This window comes from Cynocephalus volans, chromosome 10 (genome assembly GCF_027409185.1).
Source record: "Cynocephalus volans isolate mCynVol1 chromosome 10, mCynVol1.pri, whole genome shotgun sequence".
Lineage (NCBI taxonomy): Eukaryota > Metazoa > Chordata > Mammalia > Dermoptera > Cynocephalidae > Cynocephalus > Cynocephalus volans.
Genome location: NC_084469.1, coordinates 125,572,810 through 125,588,838, shown reverse-complemented (window position 1 = coordinate 125,588,838; position 16,029 = coordinate 125,572,810). Strand labels below are relative to the sequence as shown.

General features: G+C 41.8%; 1 protein-coding gene across 1 annotated transcript in view; it reads right to left on the bottom strand.

Annotated features, from left to right (window-relative positions):
* Nucleotides 1-16,029, bottom strand: part of CFDP1 (craniofacial development protein 1) — a 131,427-nt gene that overhangs the window by 9,521 nt on the left and 105,877 nt on the right. The window contains exon 6 of the mRNA XM_063112181.1: nucleotides 4,125-4,283. Within this exon, the coding sequence (XP_062968251.1) occupies nucleotides 4,125-4,283 (159 nt within the window). The remainder of the gene's footprint in view (nucleotides 1-4,124; nucleotides 4,284-16,029) is intronic.

Genomic DNA, 16,029 nt, shown 5'->3' with positions numbered 1-16,029 from the left:
AAAATCTGATATGTGCATTGTCTACATTCTTTGCAGATCTGACCTTGTGTCTAGTGTTCTCAAATTGCCTTGTTTCTTTGTGTGAGTTTTTTTTTTTGTAGTTGGCTGGTAAAGGAATTGAACTCTGAAACTTGGTGTTATCAGCACTATGCTGTAACCAACTGAGCTAACTGGCCAGCAGTCTTTATGTGAATATTTTAAGATAGTAAAATCACCTTTAAAAAAATAAAGCTGGAGGCATAACACTACCTGACTTTAAGCTATACTACAAAGCGATAATAACCAAAACAGTATGGTACTGGCATAAAAACAGACACACTGACCAATGGAATAGAGAATCCAGAAATCAACCCACACACTTACTGCCATCTGATCTTTGACAAAGGCACCAAGCCTATTCACTGGGGAAGGGACTGCCTCTTCAGCAAATGGTGCTGGGAGAACTGGATATCCATATGCAGGAGAATGAAACTAGATCCATACCTCTCACCGTATACTAAAATCAACTCAAAATGGATTAAGGATTTAAATATACACCCTGAAACAATAAAACTTCTTAAAGAAAACATAGGAGAAACACTTCAGGAAATAGGACTGGGCACAGACTTCATGAATACGACCCCAAAAGCATGGGCAACCAAAGGAAAAATAAACAAATGGGATTATATCAAACTAAAGAGCTTCTGCACAGCAAAAGAAACAATTAACAGAGTTAAAAGACAACCAACAGAGTGGGAGAAAATATTTGCAAAATATACATCTGACAAAGGATTAATATCCAGAATATATAAGGAACTCAAACAACTTTACAAGAAGAAAACAAGCAACCCAATTAAAAAATGGGCAAAAGAGCTAAGTAGGCATTTCTCTAAGGAAGATATACAAATGGCCAAGAGACATATGAAAAAATGCTCAACATCACTCAGCATCCGGGAAATGCAAATCAAAACCACACTGAGATACCATCTAACCCCAGTTAGGATGGCTAAAATCCAAAAGACTCTGAACGATAAATGCTGGCGAGGTTGCGGAGAAAAAGGAACTCTCATACATTGTTGGTGGGACTGCAAAATGGTGCAGCCTCTATGGAAAATGGTATGGAGGTTCCTCAAACAATTGCAGATAGATCTACCATACGACCCTGCTATCCCACTGTTGGGAATATACCCAGAGGAATGGAAATCATCAAGTCGAAGGTATACCTGTTCCCCAATGTTCATCGCAGCACTCTTTACAATAGCCAAGAGTTGGAACCAGCCCAAATGTCCATCATCAGATGAGTGGATACGGAAAATGTGGTACATCTACACAATGGAATACTACTCAGCTATAAAAACGAATGAAATACTGCCATTTGCAATAACATGGATGGACCTCGAGAGAATTATATTAAGTGAAACAAGTCAGGCACAGAAAGAGAAATACCACATGTTCTCACTTATTTGTGGGAGCTAAAAATTAATATATAAATTCACACACACACACAAAACCGGGGGGGGGGGGAAGAAGATATAACAACCACAATTACTTGAAGTTGATATGACAAGCAAACAGAAAGGACATTGTTGGGGGGGAGGGGGGGAGGGAGAAGGGAGGGAGGTTTTGGTGATGGGGAGCAATAATCAGCCAAAATGTATATCGACAAAATAAAATTAAAAAAAAAAAAAAAAAAATCAAACAATAATAACCTAATACTGATTAATCTGACTTCGAATTCAATCAGATCCTAATAAGAGGAAAGACATGATAGCACTTACTGAACTGGAATTACTATCAAAACACAAAAAGCGTGACATAATCTTTTAACCTCAATCCAATCTTATTTTAATCAGAACTGCTTAACAGTAATATTTTATCACCATTCATGATCTAAATTTTGATATATGAGGTCAATTTAAATATGATACATGTGAAAAGTTCACGGTCTTATAATAAATATGGCAGTGCCCAATCATTACTCATAGGTATTGAGATGTTATCCAATATGACCTTTGACCCTTCTTAGTTTCAGCAGAGATGACTTGTATTCCAGGGGAATACTCCTTGGGATGTTCCACATATTCCCTTAGAGTAATCTGTCACCAATGATGCCTTTCATCTTGTTAGCAATTGTATAAGAGAGGCCACGGCCTGCCCTCTCTGCCCAAAGAGCCCCTCTGGTTTGGTTCTTGTATCTTCCTCTTGCGAAACTATGGCACTGGACACACTTCTCACCAGAAATCTCTTGGCCCTTCTCAGCCTAACCTACTTGAAAGTTGGTTCTCTAGTTGTGTGTGTGCTGGAAGGCGCACCCAGCAACTGGTTGTCCGGCTCTTGCCTCTAGAATTTTTATCCTGTGCTCTAGTAATTCTCAAACCTGGCTGTTTGTCAGAATCACCTGAGGAGTGATTTAAAGATACAGGTATCTGTGACCTACCTGTTCTACATTCTTGATTTGGCAGCTCTGTACAAGGGTGGACTTGTTACCTGAACTTTGGAAAATTTCTCCAGGGTATTCTCATGCTTAGCCTAGGTGTGACCAAGAGCTATAGTCTCTTCCCTGGACTAGGGGTTAGGCTCCTTTAATCTGACTGCACGGAACTAAGAAAGTGGGTGAGTGTGGGGGTGGGCACTGAAGAAAGCAAGTGAGAAGGACCAAGGCAGAGCACAGAAATCATCAGATCTGTACTGAAAAAGCACAATGAGATCTGGGGAATCACCTAGCCAGTGGGGAAAAAGCCTCAGAAAAGGAGGGAAAAGCAGAGCATAAAAGTGGCATGCTATGAATTGTTCCCTAACCCAGTCATGTGACTTCTGCTTGTGCTTCATCCTGGGCCTTCTCCAGATGGCTGTGCCTCCTCCTCCTCTGTCCTGTGGTATTCCAGCTTAGATAGACTGACATAGAAGTCTGGTAGTTAAACAAGCTCACAAAGTCATAAAACATACCAGTCACTTCCAGGTTCATTCAAATAATCCTGAGGCCTAATTTAGAAATATGATCCCCCAAATAAATCCCTTATCTGTTTGTATTATAATTTAGCTAATTAATAACCTGAATGACTTTTACTTGATGCAAGCCTTCATGTGATAGGTGTTTTGTAAAGTGCTTTATGTATATTACATATATACAAGTAATATATATATCACATACGAAGGCATTTCAAAAAGTTTGTGGAAAAATAGAATTAAAAGATAATACAAATCTTTCCATGAACTTTTTGAAATACTCTTGTATATGATCTCATGGTGAGAGTGGTATCATTATCCCAAAGGAGCAGAGTTTCAGAGCACTCGGTGTGCTGATGGAGGAGCCTTACTGGTGAGGGGCAGGGTCAATGAGCACCCAGAGCTCTCTGATGGTCCATTCAACTCTTCCTCTCATTGTCAGGGGAGGGAAATGTTGACCTTGAGCCATGGAGCCACTTCTGTGGTAACTTTGTTCCTCAGCTCCTTCAGAGGTCTCTAAGTACTTTCTGAGCACTGCTTCTTCCTTGATATTTTGTTTAATCACCAGGAAGACAAATATGAAAAGGAAGGGATCCTTTTCACAATTGAGTACATAGTTTATCGACATCCTCTTTGTATTCCAAAGTGAAAAGGAAGGGGTGCAAGTGATGGCCTGGGATGCTGTCTGAGGGCATGGTGCATCACACAGGCTGCAGCCAAGGGTGAAGCCCCACCCTGGACCACAATGACATGGACAAAAAAAAAATCCCACGATAAGGCAACAATATCTAGCCACTCTGTTGGCTCTGCTTTTGAAACATTTGAGCTAGTCTGGCTTCTCAGAAGACCAAATGATTCAGATTAGGCCAAGGCTGCTACCATGAGCCAGATCCGACCACGTGAGTAAACTAGGCAGCCTGCAGTTCAATGGAGCTGTAATTCAGCAAACTCACTTGGCAGAAGTGACTGGCCCCAAGGGAAATGCTGTCACAGGCCCCTCCTTCCCTTCACCCCCAGCAGGTTTCTCACTGATGGGACCCGCCCCAAGTGAGAACAGAGCTTCACTGATAAACCAAAGTACTCTCATTTGTCATTTCACTGTGAAAAGCTCTTGCTTGCTGAAATTGGGCAGTTTGTCTGCAATAAACCATTTCAGAGTTCTGAGGATTGTCAAACGAATAGAATCTACTCTTTCTTACCCCTCCTTCCCTCGATTATGGATGGCGAGTTCTTCACCAATACCCTCTTCTTCCTTGAAGCTCTCCCAGTCCAATTTGGACTTCTCTAGGGTGCTCATTTTCTGCTTCTTGGCTCCAATTTTCCCCAAAAGGCTGCTCATGCCACTTGATCTTTTTAACCTAAGGAAAGAGAAAACATGAAACATGTAGCATGTAAAAACTCTCATCTCTTGATTAAAAGTTTTCCTGATGGGCATGGGTTTCCCTGGATTAGAGCCATTGATCTAAATGGAAGCCATGTTCGTATCTAGTGTATTTCCTTCCTGATGTGGAGAATACTGTATATAGACCAGAAATCTAATATGCTTTTTCATTTTTTTTTTTTTTTTTTTTTTTTCCGTGACCGGCACTCAACCAGTGAGTGCACCAGTCATTCCTATATAGGATCCGAACCCGCGGCGGGAGCGTCACCGCGCTCCTAGCGCAGCACGCTACCGAGTGCGCCACGGGTTCGGCCCTGCTTTTTCATTTTTTTTTGGCAGCTGGCCGGTAAGGGGATCTGAACCCTTGACCTCGGTGTTACAAGGTCTAACCAACTGAGATAACTGGCCAGCCCTGTACTTTTCCTGCTTAACACCTCTGACTGTGGTACTGAACTGCAGACAGGAAATCCTACCTCCTTCAGACCACTATGTGGCAAGTCTCTGCTTGCAAGGAGGGGGAAAAGCAGTGGGGCTCGGGTACGGCTTTGGAATCACATGCCTATCTTCCAGCTCTAACTATGTGACTCTAGGCTAGTTATGTAACTGCATGTACCTCAGTTTCCTAACTACAAAGTGAGTGCTTATTCATGGGCTGTGGTGTATCTTGCATGTAAAGGGCTAAAACAGCACCTGGCACAGTGTCAAGGTGCAATTAGTGTTTGCTACTCTGAGTCACTCATCACTTAGGCTCTAAAGCTCCAGAGGGTTGGGTTTTTTTTTGGTGGCTGGCCACCCAAGGGGTTCTTCTAAGAAAAACTGAACCAATTCCCAACACTGATGAGCAAGAAGTCACAGCACCTTAAAAGGGCTCTTAAATCAGTTTCCTTTCAACTTCTGTGAGGCAGGGCCCTGGTTTTTCCCAGGAGGTGGAGAACATTCCTCATTCTGAAAACAGGGAATGTATATAGCCTGTGCTCTACTTGTTGGTGATGCTATATCATAGACTGTGTGAGAAACCCCATATGCTCAAATTCAAGTCTTGGCAGTCAAATGTTTCCAGTCAATGTTACATGTATGAGATGTGTAGTAGATTGAATTATGTACCTTCCAAACTCACTGAAGCTTGAATTGCATCCCCCAAGTTTTATGGATTAGAAACTTAGCTCCCACTGTGACTGTTAAGAGAGTGGGAAATCTTATTATGGTAATTGAAGGGTGAAGCCTTAAAGAGGTGATTGGATTGTAGGACCCTGGAGTAGTGAATGGATTAAAAATGGTGGTCAGGGGCATGGTTCTGAGGGCTTTAAAAGAAGAGGAGAGTCTGTCTTTCGCTCTCTTTGCTCTCTCTGCTTCCACCATATTGCAATGTGAGACCACTGGGTAACTGTCGTCACCACGAGATGGACTTTGGACTTCCCAGCCTCAGAAACTGTAAGCAATAAATTTCATTTTCTTTGTAAATTACCCAGTTCCAAGTATTTTGTTAAAGCAACATAAATCGACTAATACAGAAAATTGGTACCAGAGAAGTGGGGTGTTGCTTGTAAAAGATACTTGAAAATGTGGAAGCAGCTTTGGAACTGGATGTTAGGCAATGGTTGGAGGAGTTTGGAGGATTCAGAAGAAGACAATAAGATGAAGGAAAGTTTGGAATGTCTTAGAGACTGGTTACATAGTGGCGAGCAGAATGCTGATAGAAATATGGACTGTAAAGACCATTCTAAGGAGGTCTCAGATAGAAATAAGAAAGTTTTTCAGAAACTTGGGCAAAGATCTACCTTGCTGTGAACTGGCAAGGAGTTTGGCTGCATTCGGTCCATGCCTTAGTACTTTGTGGAAGTTGGAACTTGGGGGCTGTGAACCAGAGTACTTGCTGGAAGAAATTTCTAAGCAGCAAAGCATTAAGGAAGCTGCATGGCTACTTGCAACAGTCTATTCTGAGTTATGGCAGAAAAGAAATGATGTAAAGCCAGAATTTAAAAGGAAAGCACAGCATAAAAATTTAGAAAATTTGCAGCCTGGCTATGTGGGAGAGAAGCAGAGAGCATGCAATGGTGCAGCCCAGAGACCCTTACCTAAGAAGATTAGTGCAAAAGAACATGATTATCAAGAGAAGGAGAAAAAGGCCCTGTAGGCATTGCAGAAACCTCTAGGCCCAAAGACCTAGAGAGACAAAATGGTCTTGGGGAACAGGCTTGAGGAGCCCTCCACGGGCTCACAGCTCAGGGCCACCTTGGGAAGTTGCTTCTAGCATCAGCACCTCAGATGCTTTCACTGCTCCGGCTGGGGCTAAATTGGCCCTAGGTGTAGCTAGATGTGTAGGTTTGAAAATACAAGCCGGAAGCATTGGTGGCATCCGTGTGATGTTAGGTCTACGGGCTTGCAGAATGCCACAGCTGGGGAGGCTTGGGAGCCTCCACCCAGATTTCAAAGGATGTATGGAAAAGTCTGGGGTCCCAGGAAGAGATCTGTCACAGGGGTGGAGTCACTGAATACAACCTTTGCTGAAGCAATGCCGAGTGGAAATGTGGGGTCAGAGTTTCAGCAGAGAAACCCCATCAGTGCCATGTCTAGTGGAGCTGTGAGAGTGGGACCAGCATGGAGACCCCAGACCTGTGGAGCTACCAGTGTGCAATGCCAGCCTGCGAGAGCTAAAGCATCACCCGAGACCAGGAAAGCCATAGGAGCAGAGCTGCCTGAGGACTTGGGGACCCAACACCCATACCAGCATGCAAAGGGCATTGACCATGGAATCAAGGAACATGATTCACCAGCTTTGAGATTTAATGCCTGTCCTGCTGTGTTTCGGACTTGTCTGGGACCTGTTTCTCCTTTCTTTTGGTCTATTTCTCCCTTTTGGGATGGGAATATGTATCCTACATTTGTCCCACCATTGTATCTTGCAAGTAGATAACTTGTATTGATTTCACAGATGGGACTGTGAACTTTGGACTTTTGAGTTGAAACAAGTTAAGACTTTGGGGATGAAATGAATGTATTTGCATGTGAAAAGACATGAGTTTTGGGGGGCTGGGGTGAATGTAGTGGATTGAATTATGTACCCCCCAAACTCACCGAAGCTTGAATTGTGTCCCCCAAGTTTTATGGATTAGAAACTTAGCCTCCACTGTGACTGTTAAGAGGGTGGGAAATCCTATTATAATAATTGAAAGGTGGAGCATTTAAGAGGTGATTGGATTGTAGGACCATGCAGTAGTGAATGGATTAAAAATGGTGGTCAGGGGTGTGGTTCTGAGGGCTTTGAAAGAAGAGGAGAGTCTGTCTTTTGTTCTCTTTGCTCTCTCTGCTTCCACCATCTTGCTATGTGAGACCACTGGGTCACTGATGCCACCGCCAGATGGACTTTGGACTTCCCAGGTTCAGAAACTGTAAGCAATAAATTTCATTTTCTTTATAAATTATCAGGTTCCAAGTATTTTGTTATAAGCAACATAAACTGACTAATACAAGATGAAAGAAGAAAAACAGGATGCATCTAGTTTGTAAGAAGGTGGTATGAGGGGAAAGAACTATGGAAGGAACATGGCTTTCAGTCTCTATGAAACTAAACAAATTATCTAACAGCAAGTAGGAAACTGGAAGTTATTTTCTGCCTCAGATATATATGAGAGAGTTAAACATTTAAAAACTGTAAGCTAGTATCATAAAGCCTACTGAATAATACCTTTCATTTGCCTAGAATGCTTATTCTGAGTGTTTTCATAGCCATTTTCTCATCTGATTCTCACTACAGCCTGTCACAAGGACCAACGAGTGTCAGAGTTGCAAGGGGATCATCTCTGAGATGATCTAGTATCACCCTAATCCATTCTGAAACCCTGCCTCCCTGTTGCATAGCCTTGGTGAAGTACGATTCACTATCTGCCCTGGAGTGAGCCAAAAGGCCAGCGTCCACACTTAACACAAGACTCATGGGGCCAAACAATTATCCTAAACATTTTCATTCTATTAAAGTTGGTCAAGAGGATGTTAGCTTCCCTGTCATGGTCACACCCCAATACATGCTGAGCTTAAGATCAACTCAGAGTAGGCCAGGCAGGCTTCATCATCTTCACTTTGAGTTGGACAAATAAACAAAGTTCAAAGAGGTTAAATGATACAACAAAAGTCAAACCAACAGAAAATGCAGATCCAGGACAAAGTGAGTCTCTTCCGACTCTCAGTGTCTCGTTTCTAAGATGAGAAGTTATTTGAGAGACTTTCTGACAGCTATTTTACTTCCCAGTTGGCTTAAGATCAATTCATATCTTCTAAATATTCTTTTCCAGATAATTCAATCCCTTCAACTATCTATCAACATATGCACACACACACACACACACACACACACACATACAAACACTATTTTTCCAGGAGTGGAGCATGAGTGTGGATATGGAAACTTAATATATCTCAAATCTTTTCACTTCTCACCTTTCTCACTGCTATTGCCCTAGTTCCCATTATTATATTCTCTCAGATGGGTAATTCAACAGCCTCTTAACTAGTCTCCCTGACTTCTGTTTTGTCCTGTCCCTCACTCAACAGCCCTATCCTAGCATCTATTGACATGCTATCATTACAGTGAATTTTTCTTTCCTTTTTTTCTTTTAACTTAGAATTTTGTACTTTTGAAAATTGAAACATAATTGATTATACTTTCGCAGGGTACAGAGTTGACTATCGGTATTTGTGTACAATATGTGATGATCAAATCAGGATAGTTGGCATATTTGTCATCATAAAAGTGAATTTTCTAAAACACAAAGCTTATCCTGTCTTTCTGCTTAAAAGTCTCTTCCCTGAACCCTACTGCTTTTTTTTTTTTTTTTAAAGATGACCGGTAAGGGGATCTTAACCCTTGGCTTGGTGTTGTCACACCACGCTCAGACAGTGAGCTAACCGGCCATCCCTATATAGGATCCAAACCCATGGCCTTGGTGTTATCAGCACCGCACTCTCCTGAGTGAGCCACAGGCCAGCCCTTGAACCCTACTGCTCTTACAATAAAGTGTAAACTCCTTAATTTGCCAAGTTCTTCCTGACCTCTGGCCACACCTACTCTTGTAAGCTCTGCTCCAACCACATAGCCCTAAACTTGCAGTGCACCTCTATCTGCCTCCCTCCCATTTATCAAGTCTAGTCTCAGTTTAGAAACTACTTCCTTTAGGAAGCTTTCCCTGAGCCCTCCCCAATCTCTGGATTAGGTATCCCTGATGCTGTTTCCATGGCACCCTGGCTCTTTTCTTGTGGTAGCACTGACCCTTTCCATAGTAGAGGCTTGGGACTCTCGTTTCAGCTGCAGCTACACTGGACAGTTCTGGGCAAGCTTAGACTCAACGTCAATGGCATCCCACCATAAACATACACCTCCAAGTTTTCTATTTCTGGCTGCAAGGCCTCCTCTGACCCTGCCTGCATGTCACAAGCACTGCCTGAACATGTGGTGGAGTTCAGACCATTAGGGCTACCCTCACACGAGATAGGAGCTGGTGTCCAAATGGCCAAGCCTCCCATCCTCATAGGAAATTATGAGGGGTGCTCTGAATGCTTCTCAGAAGTTCTGGTGGCATTACGCCCTGTGGCCTTGAAAATGTACTCTTGGCTTTTCCTACTTCCTCGTCTCACTCTTCCCAGTCCTCATGCCTGCTTCCTAGGATCACTTCCCAAATAAACTACCTGCACTCAAAATCCTTGTCTTGGGTTCTGCATTGAGGAGAACCTAAGATGTTTAGGAGAAAAATAATTTTCCTTGTGTATTCTGTATCTCTGTGCAAATATTTAAATCTCTGTGTCTCCAAACCTCTCTATACCATGTGGACATAGTTCTGCAAACACTGGGCACTAAAGTCAACAATGTCACCTCGATTGCAGAACCAATTAGTGGAAGAGAATCAGATCTTTGTAGAATAAAAGGTGTTCAGAGCACTTCTAAATTAGGTTTCTAAGGGGGATAATTTCCACTTTTACTCTCCCTATTTTATTTTATTTAGTTTTGGTGGCTGGCCAGTATGGGTATCTGAACCCTTGGCCTTGGTGTTATGACACCGTGCTCTAACCAACTAAGCCAACCAGCCAGCCCCTCACCATTTTATTTGGGCAGCAGCAGAGGCTGTGTACACCATCTTATCCCCTCAGCCTACAGCCCTGATGGTATTACCAGGTTATACCATCTTTCGGACAAATCATTTTGAAAGTCCATGAGAAAATGATTTTTTACGCATAGCAGTGAGGAGATTCCCCCAAAAGGAAAAAAGCCACAATCCTCCTTTGCCTTGTTCACCATTAAACATCAGCAAGATATCACCTGTGCTATTATGCTTTTGGAGAAAGTTTCCAGATCTGCTTTCACTGGGTCATTAACACGGTTTATAATATCCTAATTTGATAGTCGCTAAAGCAAAATAACTTGCCTTTTATTTGAGACTAAATCAAAGTGAATGACATGGATAGCAGCAGCCAAAACACAAAGGAGGCCCCTTGTAACCAAGAGACCGGCAGCTTCTTAGAACCTGGAACGTGGGGTCCTTGAGGCTTCTGAGCACTCTCACTCACTCTCTCATCTTGACATGGGCTCTTAGGGGCATAATCCTGGCATCACTGCACCACAGCTTTCAGGACGTTGACTTGCCAAGACCTTGCCCCATCTCTGCCATTAAGGTTCATCAATCAGGGGGCCGGTCTGTGGCTCACTTGGGAGAGTGTGGTGCTGATAGCACCAAGGCCATGGATTCGAATCCCTATATAGGGATGGCTGGTTAGCTCACTTGGGAGAGCGTGGTGCTGACAACACCAAGTCAAGGGTTAAGATGCCCATACCAGTCATCTTTAAAAAAAAAGGTTCATCAATCAGGCTTTTAGGAAGATGAGGCAGGTCAGAATCTGCTTCTGCACTGGCCAGTTGGCTCACCTGGTTAAAGCATGGTATTGATATACACTAAGGTCAAGGGTTCGGATCCCCTCACCCCCCCCCCCACCAAAAAAAGAAAAAATAGAGAATCAGAGAATCAGCTTCTGGGCAGGGGCTGCTGACCTTATGCTGTGAATGAACACTGCAGAGTGCACCATAGCTGTATGTCTCCTCTTCTGAGAACTGAGGCTAGCCAGAAGGGAGTAAATCACCACTGGTTTCCTACAGGCATTTGTAGCTAGGTATACTGAAAAAGTGTGGAGGAGGGGGAAGTCAGAATTTCCCTGGACACTACTCTGTTGCCACCAGGAACCAAAGCAGTTAAAGGTAGCAGATCAACAGAACACTGATTTCTCTTTTTTCTGGATCCTAAACCATAAGGACAAGGTAGTACTGGAAAGTCTGCTTAGACAGACTACCCCCAAGACATAGTACTTCATTCAACAGAATCCTTATCCACCTGTTGCAAGACAAGTTCAAAGAAATGTACCACGCACTTGCTCACTCAGATTATACTCAGAATATTATACTGAGACATGTCCAGAATATTATTGCCAAGATGTTTCCAATGTCACAATGACATTTCAATCACCTCCTCCTGAATATCACACTACTTTATTGACTTACTACCATAAATTTGATGTAAAGAGTAATCCTGTCCAAGGAGTGTGACCTTTGCTCTTTTACCAGCCAGCTTCCGTGCCCTAAGAGAATATGGCTGAATGCTGTTCATACTGATAGAAGAGACTCTTTCCAAGCTTTTCTTTCTTGAGTTATTTTGTCCAGTTATCCACCAATCAGCAATTATCTTCATCTCTCTTCCCACCGTACCTAGCCCAGTAACATCCTAGCACCAGGCACCAACCAAAAAATATTCAGAAGCTTACAAAAGTAAAAATGACAGTGAATGCAAAATGACAAGTCATCTTTTTCTTTTCTGAGTTTGTAGTTTACAATGATAATGTGCTAGATCTTATTCTGCTTCTCTTTAACCCAACAAATGTAATTTTACAAATTTCACTATATTCAACTTTTTTTGGTGGCTGGCCGGGATCACAAATTTCATTGTAACTAATTGATAAACTCCGTCCTGTTGAGTCTGTCATAAAGACATCACAGTAACTTGTTTACTTTGTTCCATGCTCATTAGCATGGACTTGGATTCACCAACAGATTTGTTTTGTAGTGAGAGCACTGTTCTGTCTGACCACCCTCAGTGATGCCCTGGATCCTGCTGTTTGTTTATAAGAACTGGAAAGGAGCTGGGAAAATAAATTCCTAAGTGGAAAGGTTGACAGTGCTCACCAGCTGGTTGTGAAGGAAGATGGGAAGATGATATTTAAAATCAGCCCCAGGCACTCAGCCGTCCCACAGAATAGATTTTTAGGTTTGGAAAGGAATTTACAGTCATTCATTCCTTCATTGTATTCATTCAACAGAGATAATTAAGAACTTACTGTATACCAGACACTGTGCTTGGAACTACAGACACAAATATATCAGGCATAATCTTTGGCTTCAAGGAGAAAATCTACTGTAGGAGGGATCAACTTACAGGCAAAAAGGTAACCACATACAAGGAGGGCACAAGAGAATAGTTGAGGAGCTGTTTAATCTGACCTTCTTATTTTATTACTCCCCCCCCTTATTTTATTACTTTTTTGTTGTTGTTGTTGTTTTTTACTGGCTGGCTGGCATAGGGATTGAACCCTGGACCTTGGTGTTATTGGCACCATGCTCTTCAACCTCCTTACTTCATAGATGAGTTAACCAAATTCCAAAAAGGTTAAGAAACCTGCGCAAGTTCATGGTGGGAGACTCGAGTCTCGTACCCACTGCTTTTGACACCTAGACTACAATCTTTTCCACTTTGCTTGATGCCAGAATTGAGGGGATACATGACTTTGGAGATCCTTCTACACTCCAATTTCTATCATTGCGAATATATATATTTTTTTTGGGGGGGGGTTACTTTTTTTTTTTCCCCGTAGTCCTAGAGCTCTCATGGCCCATACACAGGGCCCATGTCTTACTCATTCTTGACTTACCGACAGTATACAACTTGCCCATGGTACATGATAACTACATCCATAATGAACTAAATCCCTGTGACTTGACAATGGATAATTTTTTTCTCATAACAAAAAGATTCAACACTACACTTGAACTGACAGACCAGAAAAGTTAGTTCCAAAGCAAGGATCGGGTTAATACATGTGTATGAAAGCACTATTGACCTTTATTCAGAACTTCAACATACAGAGCCTGGCTCAAGTCTATATCTTCAGTCTCATAACTTGCATACCACTAAAATGAAAATTATTTGGAACAAAGATTCTTTGGCAGAGATAAGCAGTTCCCTTAGTACTTGCCATCTGCTTACTAGGCAGGAGTGTACCTTTCTGTAGCTCACACATAAACAATTATCCAGAGCCATAAATGGGTCTGGAACTGGCATGGTACTCTCTGAGAACCAGGAAGAAAGCTTACGATGACTACTTCTCATTGAGTGCTGTCTGCCTGGAACCACTGCTCTTTCAGATCTTCTCTGGATTTAGCTAAAATCCATAAGAATGAAAAGTAAAACCCAAATTCCTGAGCCAATTTCACTACCCACCTGTGTAAATCTCTAAGTAATCTCCCCCAAACCCAAAATCAGACCACTCAAGGAAATGGACTGGAAGCCAGTGGTACATTAGGGAGATAGTTTAAATCCATTCACTTCCCAAGACTGTATTGGCTCTATGGGACATCAGGTTCAGCGGGATGTAGAAAGCCAGAAGTAAGGGCCGGCCCATGGCTCACTCGGGAGAGTGCGGTGCTGACAGCACCAAGGCCATGGATTCGGATCCCTATATAGGGATGGCTGGTTAGCTCACTGGCTGAGCATGGTGCTGACAACACCAAGCCAAGGGTTAAGATCCCATTACCGGTCATCTTTATAAAAAAAAAAAAAAAAAAAAGGAAAGAAAAAAGAAATCCAAAAGTAAAACAAGAAGTTCCAAGTGACCTTAAACATCTTTGGCTTGAAAAATTGTCAGTGCTCTCTATTACTGAAGTTGATACAGTATCAGCAAAAAAAAGTAGCATCTATCAGTAAAAGGTGAAAAGAAAAGCTGGCAAATAGCAACAGCTTCACAGTTTTTATACAAATAGAAAATGATTTGCTACTCAGTTCTATTGCTCTTATGTCAATCCAAGAATAAAGGGCATTTGTTTCTCTGATTTGGTTTCAGCTGCTCTATATCTTTATAACATGTTTATGAAACATACATGATTGCTCTGGTGGCAAAAGTCCTGCATTCTAATCTCTGCTGAAACAATATATCACAGAAAGCCATTTCCAACTTTGCCTTCCTCATGTTAAGCGCCGAGGTCTGTTTTGCACTGCTCTGGCCTCTCAGCTGACCCTGTCAAGGAGGACAAAGCAATTCTAGCTGACTTTGGTTTTATTTAAACGAAGAGCTCTTCCTATATGAGACAATATCATACATTTATAGTCAATAAGACATAAACTGTTTTCTCAAAAGCAGTAGAGGTACTCTAGCTACACAATATCCTGGTCTGTACTGTGATCAAGCGCATTCATTTTAAGACAGTGAAGTGAGGTTAGAGGCTCTCAAAGGACATTAAAATGGACTTTTTCTCTGGGACAAGCTAATTGACCTGCTGGGCAGTCTCATTATTAGCATCATACTCCAAGAGAAAGTTAACATCCCTCCTCTCTGTGAAGAATAGTCTACTGTTCTGCTGAAACCAGCCAACTCAGGGGGTTTGAGTCCCTTGACAGAAATTTTAATGTGTTGTTCGTGTTTATTTAATCTGTCAGCTTCAGACCTTTCAGAGAGGGTCTAAGTTTGATAAGTGTTAGGTCCTTTTCCATACCCTTCCTTGGTGCACACAAAGCATCTGCAATGCTTGGTTCACATATATAATGCAGAGAGAAATGTTACGTGAAGATGCAATAGAACTTGTATTACCAGTTAGGCATGTAGTTTTAAGCTATCTGAAGTGTTCATTCCACTCATGTGTTGGACGGATGTTATATGATAGAACATGCCTCAGTTCTTCAGAAAACAAAATCACCTCAAGCTGTATTCTCTTTTTGCACATATACCCTTGAATTACACAAAATAAATTCCAGAGAACACCTCAAATTGAAAGTCTGAGTTGCTGACCCTAACCAAAGCAAATGAGATGCAAGTAAGTCAAATGATTGAATGTTCATCATTATATTTGTCTATTTGGATAGGAAGAAAGAAACTGAATAACTACTTGCAATGGGAACAAGATAAACTACTTAATGGAATATAAAAAGAAATAAAGTTCTAATACTTGCTACAACATGGATGAACCATGAAAACATTATGCTAAGTAAAAGAAGCCAGTAACAAAGGACCACATACTGCATGATTCCATTTATATGAAATTTCAGAATAAGCAAACCTATATAGAGAGTAGATTGAGGGTTGCCAGGGTCAAGGGGGAATGGGAGGGATTGGGGGGCTGAGAGCTAATGACAGCTAAGGGGTGCAGAGTTTTTTTTTTTTGGAGTAACAAATATGTTCCAAAATTGTGGTGATAGATGCACAACTCTGTGAATATACTAAAACCCATCTAATTGTAAACTTTAAATGGGTGCATTGTATGGTATGGTAATTATATCTCAATAAAGCTGTTTTGAAAAAAGATAAATGACTACTTTTTCTCTAGGCACGAACATGTGTGTGTGTGTGTGTGTGTGTGTGTGTGTGTATGCCTAGTTTACCTTTTATCATTCAGGAAAAATAAAATAAAATAAAGGAAATGACTT